Below are 16,653 nucleotides of genomic sequence, written 5' to 3'. Positions count from 1 at the left end.
TTGAGTCTTTGAAGATTTGGAAAGAAGACGCGAAGAAGGCGAAAAGGCGCTCTCGTTCGTCTCAATAACTATATATTGTTTATTGTTCTTTATAAATGTATCAAACATTGTGTTTTTAGCAGATATCATATTCTTTAAGTCGATAATATGCATATATTTATATATGTATGTATTTAATTAGTTTTACGAGGGGGGACATAGATAATCTTAATTCAAGTGTTATTGGTTCTTGTGGAATACATAATATTTTTAAGAAACAAATGTAGCTACATTAACAATAGTAAAAGGCATGCTCTAATCAAGGCTACTCGTAAAACATCATCGCCGCCCAATTCAATTGGACGAATGCGCATTCAGGGGGGTGGGGAGGGGAGGGGAAAACAAGAACAAATATGTATTTTATACAAAATAATTAAACAAGTCTCCTATTCCTTGTCCTCAGTGCTGTTAACTCTCATGGCTTCCGCTGTCTGAACTTGGCTGCTGGCCGCGCTGCTCGAACCCGCCTCCGCCGGTATGGGCGTGGGCGTTGGCGTCAGTGAACTGTTGGAAATGGCGTCGTCAATATCGTCATCAATCTCTACATCCTCAGCATGCATTAGTTTTGAAAGATCGAAAGGAGTTTCCTTTAAAATAAAATTAAATCATTTAGTCTGTTTATCTTTGAAATATATAGTTTCATTACCTTTACTTCATCAACTCGCTGGCGTCCCAGTTGAGCGCTCAATAGCTCGCGAAGATGTTGATTCTCTTTGCGCAGACGCTCCCTCTCCATATCGCGTTCATTAATTTTTGGCTGCCGATATAAAGGAATCAGTTAGTAGTATTTCTAAGGCATATATTTAGAAGGTAACCTACCAAAAGCAGGGAAATCTGCTCGTTCAGTACGGTCAAAATGCTGCTGAGCGCATGACAGGGCACACTCGGCTCGAGGGCACTCGCATGCTGGATGCGATTCGGACCACAAGTACTGCCCGATCCTCCGAATAACTTATCCGTTTCGGCTGTCGTCTCTGGAACTGTCTGAGTGGAGCTATCTACTAGGGTTCCAGAAGCTTCAGCGATCTGAAAAAACCAAAAGATTAGCACAAGTTTTAAATATAATCAGTAACTATATTACGACTGCTTCGCTGACGTCGGTTTTATCATCTTCGGGCTTGTCTTCCTTCTCTACTGGGGCTTCCTCGTTGTTCTCTTTTTGTGATTCATCCAACGCCTCTTTGTTATCGACCTTTCTCGACGAACCTTCAGCTTCATCGGATGTTTCCGTTCCCAGGGTTTCCTTTTCATCTTTAGATTGTTCACTTTCTGCTTCTAGCGGCGGGTGTGCTTCCTCAGCAACCTTTTCCTTCTCCTCCAGCGACGGCTCCCGAGAAATAGCATCCGCTCTTTGGAGTTTCGCTGGCTCCTCGGCAACTTCTTTCGGAGATTTGGGCTCCGCTTTGAAGGGAGCTAGTGGAGTAGTGGGCACAGAGTCCTGCGACTTGGACGGAATCGCCGGCAGGCGTAACTCGTCAATTTCACAGTAGCCGTCGTCGTCTTCGTGTATGGCAACTTCGACAAGGTCCAAGGGCTGGAGCTTGGGCATCGGCCTAGCCGGCGGAATCTGCGGCTGGGCCTGCGGTTGTGCCTGCTGCCTATTGGGTGGCGGCAGCGGCGGCGGTGTATCGCTAGAGGAGGACAACGTGGCCACCACCGGCTTCTTGCGCAACTTGTCCTTCTCGTGACAGTGGTTGCACACCACAGTGGACACTGCGGAGACCTCCTGCTCCGGGGTAACGTGCATGTATTCATTAAGCATCTTGGTCAGGGTCTGAATCTGATCGTAAGCAGCTAGCGCAATGTCTGCACTGTCTTTCGGCGCCTCTGGCATCATTGCAATATCCACAATCTGGTCGTAGTGCTCCACGGGCAAACGGAATATATCACAAATGATCTTCTGCTTCTCCAGCAGATCATTTCGAATAGAGGCGTCCAGCCGACGAAGCTTCTCTCCGGGTGTCAAAAACGGTTCTGCGACATGGGCCGAACTGCAACTGACCTGGATGGCCGTGGAGTCCACCAGGGGGCTCTGCATCAGCAAGGTGCGCGTGTTGTTCGAATTGTTCGAGCAGATGATCGATGCACTGTCTCGTTTCGAGTGCCCACCCACCATTCCATAGGTCGAGTTGCGTTCCTCGCCAGTGGACCCCGGTCGAGATTCCCGTGACTCCCTGGCAGACTGTGAATGGCGCAGAGTAACATCGCCTGGCTCCGATCCATTGGCCCGGTGGCTTGGTTCGCCACTGCTCCTGATCGACATCGAGCGATTGACATCATTCTGGCTCGAACGCTGCTTGGGTGTGTTCACGTAATCAGCATCAGAATCATTGGTTCCCGCATCCCGTTGCGGATTTCGCAGCTGCACTCCGGATATGGAGCTGGTGTTGCTCGCTGGTGCTGGGGTTACGGTGGCTATTGGTAGCATTGGAGCCAGAGGGGTTGTGGTAACCGTGGCCGTCGCTGCCATCGGTTGTGGCACATCGGAGGTAAGCTCCAGCGAATCTTTGGTGCTGGAATGGGGAATGGTGGAGAGCGGTGTATCGCTGACGCTCGTTTCATGGCTGTTCGGTGCGTTCTTCGAACGATTCTTCGAGTGCTGGGCAATAGCATCCGATATATGCTTAAACCATCTACAAATATTTTACAAAAGTTAGAAAATGTCTCCAATTTCCAAAGCAACCACTTACGTTTTGCATTCCGAGCTGCTGGGAGCTCGCAACTCCAGCATTTGTGATGACTTTGTCTTGATGAGGAAGAACGAGTTCTTGTCGGCCGCTTCCTGACGCACCAGGGTCTCAGCATCAATGCTCATGATGGGGCTAACGGGCTTGTTGTTCACCGACAGAGGAGTGTGCAAGTTCTTCAAGAAGTATTTATCATCCTGGAATGGGGAACCATGATAGATTTTAATGCCTTCATCGAATATACCTCCACGTACCTGCTTGGTTAGCAAAACGATCATGTTATCGAACAGAAGACCGTGAAGCTGAACGCCTGGATTCTTCTTAATCGTCAGAGTTCCATCGTGGATGAGGCGATGCTGGGTCAAGTCCAACTTTTTAAACTCCTCCTTGTCATAGGAGGATCTGTCTAACTTGCGCTGAATGTTCTGCAGTCTAGATACATCAGGAACCAGATTAAGAAAAAGTTTTTCAAGAAACTGACTTGAAACTTACTTGTGAGCATCCTCTGCTGTCTTTACGGCCTGGTTGACCTCGACAAGAATCTTCTTGGAGGACTCCACAGCTCTCTGGATGGCCTCTGCTTCGATGGTGTTCTCTGGTAGCACTCGCACTGTTACCTTGTAAAGATTTTCAAACAACAAGGGATACTTGGTGAGGCGCTGCAGCACAGTGGGCAGCAAGTCCTTCAGTTCCAGGCGGCGACAGGCCTTGTGGGACTCGGACTTCTTCAACAGTTTCTGCAGCTGTTCGTCCTTGTTGCGCTTTTCCTTCAGCGCCTCCAAGGCGATTTGCTGCCGGGCACAGAACTGGGCTGCATATTCGCAGAGTACGTCGCCCGATTGGCCATCAAACATTTCGGACAACAGGTCTCCCAGGTGGTTAACCACATGGTTGTGCTCGATGCGCCGCCCCTTCAACTGCTGCTCGAAGGCGCCGTGAATCTCGCGGAGGTGCAGCAGGGCGGGCGGGAACAACAGCAGCAAGTGATCCTGGGAGAGCAGCCCGCTCTCGTAAAGCGGCAAAAAGAAGAGCCGATCAAGCAGCTTCAGGGTGCGCACATGGTTTCGTTCAGTTTGGTAGATTTCTGGAGGAGGAATATGAATCTTTTAGTGAAAAATTCCAGCCTTGAATAAAATAATTAAAGACCTACCATTGATAATCTCTTGGCGCTTCTTTTCGGCATCTGTTAGAGCTGCCAGCATCTCGGCGGCCACCATGGAACTCCAGTCCGCCTCGTTGACATCGTCCTCGTCGTCGCTCTCCATATTCCATTGCCTGGGCATGGGATGTCCTCCAGCTCCCCAGAATCTGTTGACTGCAACGCTGCCAGCCGATCCGGGTAGGCTGCCCTGAAAGGAATCCTGTTGGCAGTGCTGCTGGGCGTGCTGCTGAATCAAGAAGTGGGGGTGCTGGTTCTGGTTCAGGCCACTCGGCATGGCCTGGACTCCACCCACGGCTCCGCCACCAGCGGCAAAGTGCTCCATCGAGGTGCTGGGACTCTCGCTGCCGCCAGCTGAAGATAGACTAGAATTTGAACTGGCCACATAGTTTGCGTTGGCGAGACCCAAGTCTGGTTGCTCCTCACTAGATTGGAGAAATATTTTTTAAGAAAAATGCATTTGTTTTAAATATTGAGGAGTATGTTACTTGTAACCCTCGAAATTCAGTGTTGTCTTGAAGCTCTTGCTCCGATTAAAACGTATATTTCTTTCCATTATTTGGATATATTCTATCTATCCTTCCACTCCGATGATTTAGGTCACAGCCGACAACAGGGACTAAGAATTAAGGACGACCAGCACCAGGTGTTTGTATGAAACCAGTTGCTCGCACAGTTAGTCAACAGGAAATGGTAAGAAATGGCGGTAGCTGGATGCCAGGAGGTGACCTGGCATTGACTAACATCGCTGGTGCTGGACTGGCACTGGTGTGGAGGGACGAATGGAGGGACGGAAAGTATAATCGATGTCAATGCCGGCGTCTAATCAACTATCCACCGTGACTGCTAAGCTAACCACATACATATACGATAATAGTCACCGTAAACAAAAGACGGGGGGACAGTTGTAATGACAACTCGAAGGCGGGATACCCTAGTCGACGGTCGAGTGCTCTGCGGGGCGGTCTGGGAGTTCGCCAGCAGGAATTAATGCACTCATATCCCCTAATCATAGCCCCGCCAACTAAAATGTGCTTTAATTAAAATGAAAAACTTTACGTGAATCTTTTCGAGCTAACCGGGAATGGTACGGAAAGTTTGTGGAAAAGTTCTGCAATGGAAAGCGTCTACATACGAGCGAGTATTGATTGCATTGCGGCGCAATTCACATTAATTAGTAAAATTAATATCCGGTTACTTGGGGTAGCTTCAGCCGCGAGGGTTTAGGGAGTGGTCTCGTGGCATGGAAGAATTTACTCGGTAAGCTGAGACGCCCACCGAAAAGGGATAGTAGGTCAGGACTTCTCCGCGACAACTACACTTACTTGGGTCGCGACGACAGACTTGGATCAGAGGTCTTGCGACGACTGTTGCGGTTCCTCTTGTTGCTCAAGCGCTCCTTGTACGATTCCGAGCGATTCACCGACACCGGGGCGCTCTTGTGCTGAGCATGTTGCGTGTAACTGGAAGATTAAACGAATTATGTGAAAATTGCAAGAAATTCATGCTTTTCATGGCCATACCGCTCTCTACGTGCATCCTTATCCACCGAATCCTGTGCCGTCAGCTCGCCAAAGCCACTCAGACCGGCGGAAACGGAGCCACAGCTCGACGGTGCCGTAGATGCCACGCTGGTGGACAAGTCCATGGCGCCACCGACGGTGTTGATACTGTCGTTGGCGCAGCTGCCGTGAAAAGAGCTCTGCAGGTCAGTAGTGTTCAGTGCCGAGGTGTTGCAGGAAGTGTTTCCATTCGAACGTATAGAGATGTTGGCATCTGGCCGTCGATCGGAAGGTTGGCGCACAATCGACGAGTTGCCACGATCTTGAAAGAGAATTGTAATGAAATTAGGAGGGAGATTCTTTGGGAGAACTTTGCGAGAAAATATACCTGGCGTCAGGTCAACATCCATATCCTCCTCTTGGCGACTGCGTTTCTCATCTGAAAAGATTACCAATTAGTATCTAAGGCTTCCATTGGTATATGCTACCCAGACTTACTTCCCATGACGTCGCTAGTGCGCGGCCGAATTTTTCCCATTAATTTACTGATTTTATCGTTATTTGCAGGACGTTTGGCTTGCGGCAAAGGACCGGGACAACTCTCGTCAACGACTTTGGCGCATTGACGGTGTATATTCAGTTTACAGTCTGAAAATGGCGAGAATTGAGAATCATTTTGTACACAAGTTTAAGAGAGAGCGCGTTTACCTGTACAGTGATAACCTTGCGGACTCACACCCCAGATTATCGTCTGGCAATGATTGCAGTGCGTCACTTCATAGTATTGACGTAATACCAATGGATGACCACGAACGTTCATCTATGGAGTGTTGAATTGAAACGTTTAAAAATAAACATGTGCGCTGTGGTTGGACGAGATTTTCGTATTTCGATTCTCACCTTGCGATTCTTTCCAATGAGGCGCGATTTGAAACTCTTGTCTCTGCTCACAAAGTGATGGACCCGCTCGACAATGTTGCTCGGCGGCGCCCGGCTGTTGAAGATGCGATAGATCACCGTGGACAGGGCCGAGCAGAGGGCCACTTTACGGACATCCTCGGGAGAAGTGTTTTCCTCTTCACTATAAGAGGAGAAATGGATTAGGGACTTGGTTCTTTGGAGAAGAGTCTTTTTACTTACATAAGCAACTGCAGGTTGGGCATCAAATATTTGTCGATAATCTGCTCCCTCAGTTTATCCGATTTGGCCTCTGCCAGCTTGTCGTCCGTGGGACCGTAAATAGTGCCCAGACCGGCGGTGCGCTTTTGCTGGAACTCGCGCAGTTGCTCGCTAATCAAGTCCCTGGCACGCTTACGGCTGCGCAGGAAGACGGTGCGCAGGATCTCCACCTTATCGAACTCGGACTGCAACACATTGTCCACCTCGCGAGCCAGAGATTCGTCCTGGCGGTACCACGACAACGGAGCACGAGGAACCAGGAACGTGGAGTGAATCTCGTAGGCCCACTTTCGCATATCCTTGGAGGTGCCCTCCTTGTAGAGCTCGGTGATCAGGTAGAAGAGCAGCGGCGCGGGATCCGAGTTCGAGATCACGTAGTTCAGGAAGATGGCGAGGAAGGTGACATTCTCTGCTTGCAGGAGACGGGTAAGATTATTGAAGGGTCCGTTTTCATCGATGAACGGCTCATCCGCGTCCGACGAGTTCTCATCCTCCATCGAGATGATCTCCTTCTGCGTGTCATTCGACTGGGCCGCCTGAATGTGGCAGGAATGTAGAGAAGTCGGGATGGGAGACGAGGCGCCTGCTATCGGTGTGAACTGATGGGACTCGATGAAGATTCCAGCTGCCCCTCCGCCGCGACAGTTCTCGTTGGGATCCTCGGGCACTGTCATGTGCGAGCTGGTGAGATAAGGTGGCGGCGGAGTGCCGGGTGGTGTGACTTCTCCATCCTTTTCGACAATCTCCCAGGAGCCAGAGGTGGTTTTCGTCATTCGATCTGGAACGGGGGTTTTATGAATTTATTGAGATTGGAATTGGATATAGAAGCTCTCTTACCTGGATGCCGAGGATGCATATTGTCTGGAGAAGAGCCGACGCGACGGTGTTTGTTTTTCCCCAGCTTGGGCGTCTGTCCAAGAGCCTGTGGAGGTAAAACATCGAATGTAAGTGAAGGTTGGAATAATACTTAAAAGAATAACCCATAAATCAGGCCCAACTGAGGCAATATCTATTTAAACCTGCAGATAGCTTATAGAAACTACAGTCATCTCCCACAAATAATACACATAATATCCCGAGGGTTACTCAGGTGTAGTCAAAGGTGTTTGGTAGCTGTTATTGTCGCTGGCAGTAAGCAGATTAAAATTAATATTAATATTAATAACATATTAAGGTTTAGACTCATGGGGTAGCGTTGGTTAAATTATAAAAGCAATGAAACACATAAATGTTAGGTGCGAGGGGGGGGTGGTGAAGATTAAAGAATAAGGGGATTAAAGATTGAGGTTGTGGTTCCCGGTAGAGATAGTTTCTGTGGCTACTTACTGATGTGGCCTGGCCACCACCCATTTGATGTTGCTGCTGCTGCTGCTGCTGCTGGTATTGCTGCAGCTGCTGGACAATATTGGGCCGCTGGGAGAGCGGAAAGGCGTTCTTCATGTTGTCGCCCTGAACCGCGGTGGTGGTGGACACCAGTGGATAGTTAAACGACGTGGCCACGGAGTTCGGTTGGTTGAGATTCTGGCAGCTGCCGCGACTCATCTCCTCGGTCATCATGCCCGGCAATCGAGGCGGCAGTGGCGGTGGACCACCGTCCACTTCGATAGATCCACCGGCAGCTCCTCCCGAACTGGCCGATTCCATTTGCAGGAACATTTGCGTGGACATCTTTGGGTCGGACAGGGCCTTGGTCTTGGTTTTGGAACGTTTGGACTTGGCGTTGCTGGGACTATTCTCGTTGCTGCTGGGAAAGTGATGCTGCTGCTGTGATCGGTTCAGTTGGGGACTGGTGGCGCGGTCCAGGTCGGAAACGGGAGCCATTAACCCGCCTCCAGGTGATGCATTGCCGTTCTTCAGGTCCAAGTTCAGTGTCCTAGGTGGGTTGCGTTGCGGCAGCGGCGGTGGCACATCCTCCTCAATGAGGCTCCTCGAGATGGCGAACTTGTTCTTGCTTTTCGACGAGGATCCCGAGTCCTTGAACCGATGCTGCTGCTGCTGCATCTGCTGGTGGTACTGCGTGGAGGTGGGTGTGGAGCTTGTATGCTGGTGCAGGGACTGCGACATGGACTCGGCCTGGTGGCTCATACGCTGGTTGTGCAGGAAGTCAGTCGTTAGGCCGAAGGGCGACGATGCACCGCCGAAATCCTTGTCGATCTTGTTCTTGCGAGTGCCCAGGGAGAGGGACGAAAGGGAACGCGGCAGAAGGGAGAGGAATGCGGGTGAGGAGTTGCTGCTGGGCTGCTGATGTGTCGGCTGCTGCGGGTAGTTGTTGTTGTGGTGGTTGTGATGGTGGTGGAGAGGATGGAATTGCTGATTGCTGTGAGTGGCGGACGCGGACGTGGACAAGTGTTGGATTTGGTTGGGCGTTAGTAATGCAGTGTTCTTGTTGCCGGCGGCTGCCTGGAGCTTAACAGTCGGTGCATCCTGTGTTAGGGTATCGTGATGGTTTCAAGATGGAAGAGAAAGAGAGAGATCATGTAGCATCAATTCGTTTCAACCGATCCCTGCCCTGTTTGAAGTTCATCGGGTTGGAGTTGGAGCTTTCGGGTAATTTTGTTTCGGCGCATCACAAACCAAAAATATTTGTTACGAACAGCGAGAGAGCTGGGTTAGCTTGGATTATATTAGCTTGGCCGTTTATTAATTTGATGTTGGTGGAAGGAGGTGGGAGATCTGGACCTGGACCTTACCTAATTAACTCAAGGCTATGCCCTACACACTACCATTATGCCCCCCTACTCACCTCGGCACCCACTTGATGCAGTTGCTCGCGCAGCTTGCGAATGTTCGCCTCCGACAACTTGTAGCTGGGATTGTTCTGGTCACCCTTCAAGCGCTCCAGATTCAGCTTCTCCTGCTCCAGCATTTTCTGCAGCGTCTGGATTTTGTACGTCTCCATCTCACGTCGCTTGATACTCTGTTGGAGAATGAATCTTTAAAGTAAAGCATCTACAAGTACAATTTCCGATAAACTTACATCCACTGGCTGGGGTCCTGTTATGGAAGCAGTGCGATCCCTTCCAGAAAGTATCGGGGTCGAGGGCGTCACCACACTAACCGAAGTGGGTCGCGTCATTTTTTGGCTTCGCTTCACGGCAAGCTCCACTGTAGTAGAGGCTGAAACCGAACCAAAACCAGAATGTCAATAAAGCTTTGAAAAATATCTCGAAATTAGACAATATAGTCCCTGTTTTGGAAATAAAAACAACTCCCACACTATGAAATATCCAAATTAAAATCCAGGCAAACTTTCAACATGATTTTGGGCAGATTCGTAAGGTTCTTGGTCCTGGCCGGCACCATCTACTTGGCCAAGGAGTTCGGCAGCTGGGATGAGGTTGGACATCGGGTTGGGGCGGAGAGACCAGCCTCTGATCTTCCGGTTGGGGCTGATGGCCACGAAGAGAAGCCCACTCCCAAGGACCTGATGGCGCCTGATAGTCATCGACTTCTCTTTGACGAGGAGGACAAACGGCGGATGAAACGGGCCCAAGAGGACTTGGGTAAGAAGCTCTGCCAGCCTCCCCTGTGCGAGCCCAAGCCGAAACCCCTTACGGAAGCCATCAATGATGCCCTGTACGACACCTGGCTAGCCATAAAGAAGATTCCGGACTACTGGTCCCGGGCCGCGGCCGATGTTCAGGAGAGCGTCAGTAAATTTTTCGATGGAGGAAAAAAATAGCCACCGCCTTTACAGAAATCCTAAATTTTAATTAAAGACCAGAACTAAATAAACTAAATCCAATCTAGTTGGCTTTTAAAATGCAATTTTAAATCACAAAATATTCAAGTCGAAATCAGAGAGAATCAAAATCAATATAGCTTCAGGGTGAGGTCACAGGGGTTACAATGCTGACGAAATATTTCGGTAATCAGGACAAGACAGAGGGGATGGGACTGCCGCCCAGGGAATCCAAGGATTTCCAGCTACTGGCCGCCCACGCTTGCGATTTGGCCCTCCAGCGAGGATTCTACTTCTCGTTCCGGCTGCCCGACTGGGCGAGGGACTTTAAGGAGCACACCCGTGAGATTATAGCCAGTCCCTTCCACGAAACAAGCACTACCTCTAACGAATCAAAGCTCTCGAGGCAGAAATCCAAATACTTTCACGGTGATCTCCGACCAGACAGATACGGCATGATATCGGAGAACATGGGCACTAGCTTCTTCAACGAGATGCCGCACGATATGCAATCCAAGTCCGGAAGACCAGTACGTTCGCCCAAGATTAAGGATGACGTGACGTGCAAGAAACGAGGGTGAACGCAGACCCCATCACTCCATCCGTCAAAATTCAAACAAAACTTTGGGAAACCTTACTGGAGGGGCTGGAAAAATGGTTGTCGGTCTGATTGTGAAAGCTGGGATTGTATATGCCGTGATCGTGGCCACTAGGAACTATGGCGTTTGGGGCTCCCCGGATGACACGCAGGAGGTGTATGTGGATGCGCGGGATCAGATCGAGCCGTACGCGGATCAGGCTCGTCGCAAGCTCAAAATGTGTCCGCCCAGGCCACCACCTCAGGGCCAGTGGGCTTTCTTCGGCGTCCATTACTACAATCAGTTTGTAAAGGCGGTTTTCGACGTCTTGAGTCTGGTTCCCTATGGGCTGGCAGCCGTTTTCGAGAAGATACCCTTCTACCTTCAGGCCATTAGGGAAAGCATTCGCAAGTATCAGGAGCAGAAAAAGAAGGAGATCAAGATATCCAAGGACCAGCTGGACGAAACGCCTTTAGTCCAGCGACCCAAGGGGGAACTGGTGCCGCACTGCAAGGACAAGAACTGTTCCCGGGCTCCGCTGATCCCGCCGCACTGCCAGAAGCGTTACAACGACGAGTTCATCTACGAGCCGCGTCCGGCCAAGAAGTCATCGTGCAAGTGCAAGTGCAAGCAGCGCCAGCCCAAGCCTTGTCCCAAGGAGAAGCGCAAGTGCCCCCCACCCAAGGACTTGCCGCAAAAGGAGAAGGTGTGCCGATGCCCGGGTGGGCCAAGATGACATTTCCCTTGACGAATCTTTCCCGCAATCTTGCTGCCCAAGATTTCTCTCCAACCAGCCCACCCAAATAAACCAAATTGTTGTACTGTAACCTAAAAATAAGTGAAGTTTGTTAGACAATTTTGAACTAGTAGTTGGACTACGCACCTTTTATGAGAGCCACAACAGTTGGATGCTTCTCCAGTCGCACTTCATGGCCATTAACCTGGAATGTAACAAAGATCAAGCTTTATAATCGTCCGTCTTCAGCGGAAAACGATTGCTCCACAGACCTTCAGTATCATATCGCCGGCAACGAGGCCCGCAATCTCAGCCGCCCCTCCGGGCTTGACGCTTTCCACAAACACCGGGTTGTCGCCGGAAACCTGAGAGAGATGAATGGGAGTAGGATTAGGTTTTGGTTTCAAACTTCCACCTCATCGTACGACTACTAATTGCAAACAAAAACAAACGAATTTCATCAAAACTCAGTTTTGCAAACAAAAAGCTGTCCAATAAATCTTAGGGTCTAGCTTGGAAGCTCATATATACCTTCATGCCGTATCCGTTGCCATCCTTGCGCACGGTTAGGGTTAAATACTGAAAATTTTTTGGTAATACTATTCCCGGTGTCGTCACTGGAGTGGTGGGCTCCTGGGAATGGCCACCGCCGCCCAGGTTAAGACTGCTCCGCTCTCCCGGCGTTTGGACGCCATCCGATTGCTGATTTAGTGGCACACCTCCGGTCATTATGCTGCCGTTGTTGTTGCTACTGTTGGCATTGTTATTGTTGAGGGACGTGGGCGTGGATGGTGTCGCCACACCTCCACCAGTGGTAGTGGTGGTGTTGGTGTCACCATTCATCTGGCCCTGCTGCTTATTCGACTGCTGGTAGCTGGCTGGCAACGGCGGCGTCTGTGGAGGAACTGAACTCTGGCTATTGTGGTTCTCCCGATCACGGTCCCGATCTTTGTCGCGATCCCGATGACCGCTCAGGGTGCTGGCCAGACTGCTTAAGCTGCTCGCCAGCGATGGGGATCTCGGAATTTTCGACTTGTTCGCCACCTGCTTCTGCTTCTGTTTGTTCTTGGAATTCTTTACAGACTTTTGCTTGGGCGCTGGCAGCTCGGGTACCGAATCCACAGCGATGGCTGGCGCCGGTGGCGACGAAACTCCAGATGGCCCTCCACCAGATGTTCCTGTGCCTCCAGTAGCTGCTGCAGTGCCGTTCGTGGATGTTGTGCTTGACTCCGGGGGCTGAGGCTGAATACTTGTTTCTTCTGGCAGCTCCTGGACTTCATCGTATTCATGTTCATACAAATCTATTAACCTGGTGGATGGATGAGATACTAAATATTAGTGGATCTTCAAAACAATGGAACAAAGACTGGGATCTATAGACTACTTCCTTTAATTACCCACAAATACCCACAAAAATGGCATTTTATGGAAATAGTTTCATGGCATTCATGGAATGGACCCATGCAGATTGGCAATCATCTATGAGCGGCAATCAAAGCCAAATCATTTCATGACGGAACTGTTTTCTGCCATTCTGCCACCCATTCCCACCAGATAGCTTGTGATTAGGCGGGGTCGCTGATTACCGACCGAGAGCGACCAACATGTAACGAAAGTCACGGCCAAAGCCAACCCATAAAGCCAATGTCAAGCGATCTCTAGTAGTTGGATGTCTGATGGCTGCTACCTGATGGGTGGCTCTTTTAATTGAGCTAAAATTAAATCAGCCAAAAGAATAGATACAGTTTAATTGCTGTTTATTTGATCATTTTGCATGTGAATGGGCAATGGATATATGTATGTACGTGCGGATTTGTCTATATACCGGACTGACTATAATAAAAGCTCATTTCCCGACTCCCAGGCAGGCCAGCCTGGTGAATTCATCATCATCATGATGATGAGATATTTCCATAACAGCCGGACAAGACCTCAGAATAGCCTCACAAATGTTTACATTTTTATAATTTTTTTTTTTTTTTTTGACTGATTCTGTCAATAATATGTCTCTCTGTTTGATCTATAAGGGAATTCGCTCTCCAACTATCTATCTTTAGATCCGAAAATTATTTCCAAACTGAAACCAGTTAAAAAAAAAAACCACCACCTTTAGCTGAGCTTGGTAGAAAGCTATTGGTTTCGCCAAATCTACTCGTATTTGGGCTAAAACTTCCCCTGGCGGCAATAAAAGAAATAAATGCTAAAATGTGAAAACTGGCCGCTCCCTACTACACCTTCGTTTGGCTTGTATTTGTCTCTGTATTAAGTCATCCAAACCAACCCCAGGTCATTGGGGGGCGAAACTATACATATTGGTAGAAAATGAACAGTGCGTTTCAGAAATTTATTTCCTAATACTTAATACTAAACCCAATTTAAAAACTAAAACTAACTAAAAGCAAGCCTTTGATAATCCAAGCCCTTGGCATATCAGCTATGGGTATTGGTTCCTGTTAGTTATCTCTTAGTTAACTTCATTACTTCTAAACTATTTACATTTAAACCCTTTTAAATATTTTATACAAATCTTATTTCATTGAAATATTTCACTCATTCATCTCGAGTATAAAAACATAGTATTGTATCTCTCTCGAGGGAAGTGAAACAGGAAACATATTTTCGTTATCGCGGAAAGCAATTAAACTATGAGTCAGTCTTATAACTGACTTAGTATTAATATCATTAATATTAATACAATGCTGAACTCACCGTGTTTTTATTGATGGGTCATCCATAGGATACTCTCTGGTGGATGGAAGCTGCTGACTGCTGTTGTCTGGAGATGCAAATTCAAAGGCATGCGTAAGCCACTTGGATAATACCAATAGGTGTGCTTCTCATTGGAGGTGGTGGAGGGGGTACGGGGGGGTTTCTTTCTTGCCCAGAGTAGGGGCCACCTTCCACGCAATTAGATGGAGCTATTTTTAAATGAGCTCGCCAAAAACTGATTGTAAAACGGCCCGAAAAATCGCTATTCCAGAACTGATTTAAATTGCGTCGATTTTTGGTCAGTATTGTTTTTTTTTTTTTTTTGTTTATTATTTTTTTTTTTATTATTGGATTTAATATTTATTTTTTTTTGCACTACACTTTGCACTTTTCACTTAAACCTGCGAGCGTAGAAATTCGTTTGAAGATTATTGGCATTAATGCATGTACATTAAAATATTTTTGTGTTTTGGGTGGGCGTTGCAAGGGGGTGGGGGAGAGAGGCGAAATGCAGGCAGCGATCTCCTTGCAGTTTCATTGTTTTTATTCCAAACAGAGCACACACCCACACGCGCACACTCTCTTTCTCTCCTACACGCACACACACTAACGGGAATAGAAACAATAGCGGTCAAAATATTAGTTACATATCCAGATTTTAGTTTAAAAAAATTTAAAGTTTTTATTTTCTTAATATTTTATAATAATATTAATAATTATATATATTTTTTTAACTTTATTTTTTTTTTTAAGGATTTCTTAATATTTTGACTGCTTCTGTCTGTTTTGGCTCCCTCTCTTTCTCTCACTCTCACACTTCCGTTAACGTCTGCGCCCTGTGCTCCCCTAAAACCGTTGTTGTTGTTGTTGCTGCTGTTGTTGTTGTGCTTTTTGCTGACTAGTTTTCACGAAACACATTTAATGGATGACGACGCTCTTGTTGGGGGCTTTGAGGGGGGAAAACGAGTTTTGGCCGAAAAAAAAAAAAAACTAAAATACTAATAAAATACTAATGGGTCAACGCGGACAGGAGTATACACACGCACATTTTTTTTTGCCAATTCCGTATCCGATGTGGAATCCTAATCCTGCTCCGATATTGCGACACTTTGAATAAAAACAGCTGATTGTTCAATAAATTACTTTCAAGCCAATTCAATTAGCATGGAAAATAGAAAACAACAACAACAACTAAGACGACTCTCTCCCACTGCTCTGATCTCACTTCTATGTTGACATACACTCGAAAAATAAATCAAATCTTGCAATTTCACTTCTTTATAATTAAACGCAAATATTTAATTGAATAAATATGTATACACACAACAAACGCCTATGGTGTGTGCTTCGTATTTGTATGTGTTAGTGTTAGTGTGTGTTTGTGTTTGTCTGTGTGTGTGGGAGTGTGGGGAGGGGAGGGTGGTAGCGCGAGTGCGATCATCGCCGCAAACGCAAACGCATTTCGTGTGAAATTTTCTCTGTATGCCTTTTGGGTGGATTTGAACTCTTGAACCGCGCCAGTACTTGGGCTTAATTCGATTTTAGGGATGTACGGCTTGGCGGTGCGGGTGCGGGTACGGGTACGGGTACGGGTACGGATACTGGCGGCGATCAGACTAATTAGCACACGATAAACAACTGGACGGCTTGGTTCACTCCGATTTTGTTGTTATATCTCTAACAAGTGGCGGCAGCCATATTGTTTAGTTGTTGTTGTTGGTGCTGTTGCTTTTGCTTGCCACTCTACATATATGTGTATGTGTGTATGTATGCGTTCGATAGGTTAGAGATCATTTTCAACCAATTTCGCGTACACTATCTCCTGGGCGAACGGCGAATAACATTTTTTTTTTCATTTGACAAATATGCACATAGTATGCACCAGGCCACAATTGTGTGTATGCATTTTTTTTGTTGCTCTCGCTCCGACAGTATGTGTGAGCACTTGAAGTCATTTATTGCTTTTGTGCAATGAGCTCACGGACCGAACGAAACCAAAATGAAAACGAACGGGCTGCGCATCATTCTTGCCTCTCGCCTCCCTCCTCCTCCACGCAACTCAACTGAACCCATCTGCGATTGCTTTCGCGAAGCACTTACTCTACTGCACTCGAATTGCGATTAATTGCATACCACAAAAGCAGGTATTTTTTTTTCTTTTTTTTTTCGCGAGCGCTCGACGTTCTTTTTCAGTTTCACGCTGGTGTTCGTTCTTTCTTTAAAAAAACAATGTTGTAACAGTGCTGTGAAAGTCTCGTTTTTAATTTCAGTGTTGTCGGTTGCATACTGCGTGGATCTTTTCCAGCACTGGAGGGCTCATGGTTTTGCAACACTCGATCTTGCGTGCCATCTAGAAATCAAAACAAACCCACCCACACATGC

General features: G+C 47.7%; 4 protein-coding genes across 8 annotated transcripts; 3 read left to right on the top strand and 1 right to left on the bottom strand.

Moving 5' to 3' along the window:
• Positions 1-50: 50 nt before the first annotated feature.
• Positions 51-16,520, bottom strand: RhoGEF2 (Rho guanine nucleotide exchange factor 2). 5 transcript variants are annotated; one of them, XM_017252716.3, is made up of 24 exons: positions 16,372-16,520; positions 14,272-14,672; positions 12,094-12,871; positions 11,835-11,927; positions 11,710-11,767; positions 9,544-9,683; positions 9,310-9,483; positions 7,893-8,990; positions 7,404-7,488; positions 6,528-7,344; positions 6,288-6,468; positions 6,096-6,207; positions 5,886-6,035; positions 5,776-5,826; positions 5,409-5,709; positions 5,211-5,348; positions 3,877-4,310; positions 3,219-3,810; positions 2,981-3,158; positions 2,730-2,923; positions 1,121-2,672; positions 859-1,065; positions 686-796; positions 51-626 (listed from the first exon to the last, which is right to left on the bottom strand). In XM_017252716.3, exons 2-24 carry the CDS (start codon positions 14,295-14,297, stop codon positions 426-428), a joined length of 7,671 nt encoding a protein of 2,556 aa, XP_017108205.2. In that variant the 5' UTR covers positions 14,298-14,672; positions 16,372-16,520; the 3' UTR covers positions 51-425. The 5 variants fall into 5 exon arrangements, with proteins under 5 accessions (XP_017108205.2, XP_070135072.1, XP_070135071.1 ...); XM_070278971.1 differs by having other exon boundaries at positions 16,405-16,508; XM_070278970.1 differs by having other exon boundaries at positions 16,086-16,482.
• On the top strand, positions 9,724-10,334 carry LOC108133047 (uncharacterized). Its single transcript, XM_017252720.3, has one exon. It carries the CDS (start codon positions 9,823-9,825, stop codon positions 10,246-10,248), a length of 426 nt encoding a protein of 141 aa, XP_017108209.2. The 5' UTR covers positions 9,724-9,822; the 3' UTR covers positions 10,249-10,334.
• LOC108133048 (uncharacterized) lies at positions 10,402-10,829 on the top strand. Its single transcript, XM_017252721.3, has one exon. The coding sequence runs from the start codon at positions 10,416-10,418 to the stop codon at positions 10,827-10,829; it is 414 nt and encodes a 137-aa protein (XP_017108210.2). The 5' UTR covers positions 10,402-10,415.
• LOC108133046 (uncharacterized) lies at positions 10,764-11,661 on the top strand. Its single transcript, XM_017252719.3, has one exon. It carries the CDS (start codon positions 10,903-10,905, stop codon positions 11,560-11,562), a length of 660 nt encoding a protein of 219 aa, XP_017108208.2. The 5' UTR covers positions 10,764-10,902; the 3' UTR covers positions 11,563-11,661.
• Positions 16,521-16,653: the final 133 nt, after the last annotated feature.

Source organism: Drosophila bipectinata, chromosome 2R (genome assembly GCF_030179905.1).
Source record: "Drosophila bipectinata strain 14024-0381.07 chromosome 2R, DbipHiC1v2, whole genome shotgun sequence".
In the NCBI taxonomy this organism is placed as follows: Eukaryota; Metazoa; Arthropoda; class Insecta; order Diptera; family Drosophilidae; genus Drosophila; species Drosophila bipectinata.
The sequence above is the reverse complement of the archived record's forward strand: the minus strand, read 5'-3'. Positions and strand labels throughout refer to the sequence as shown.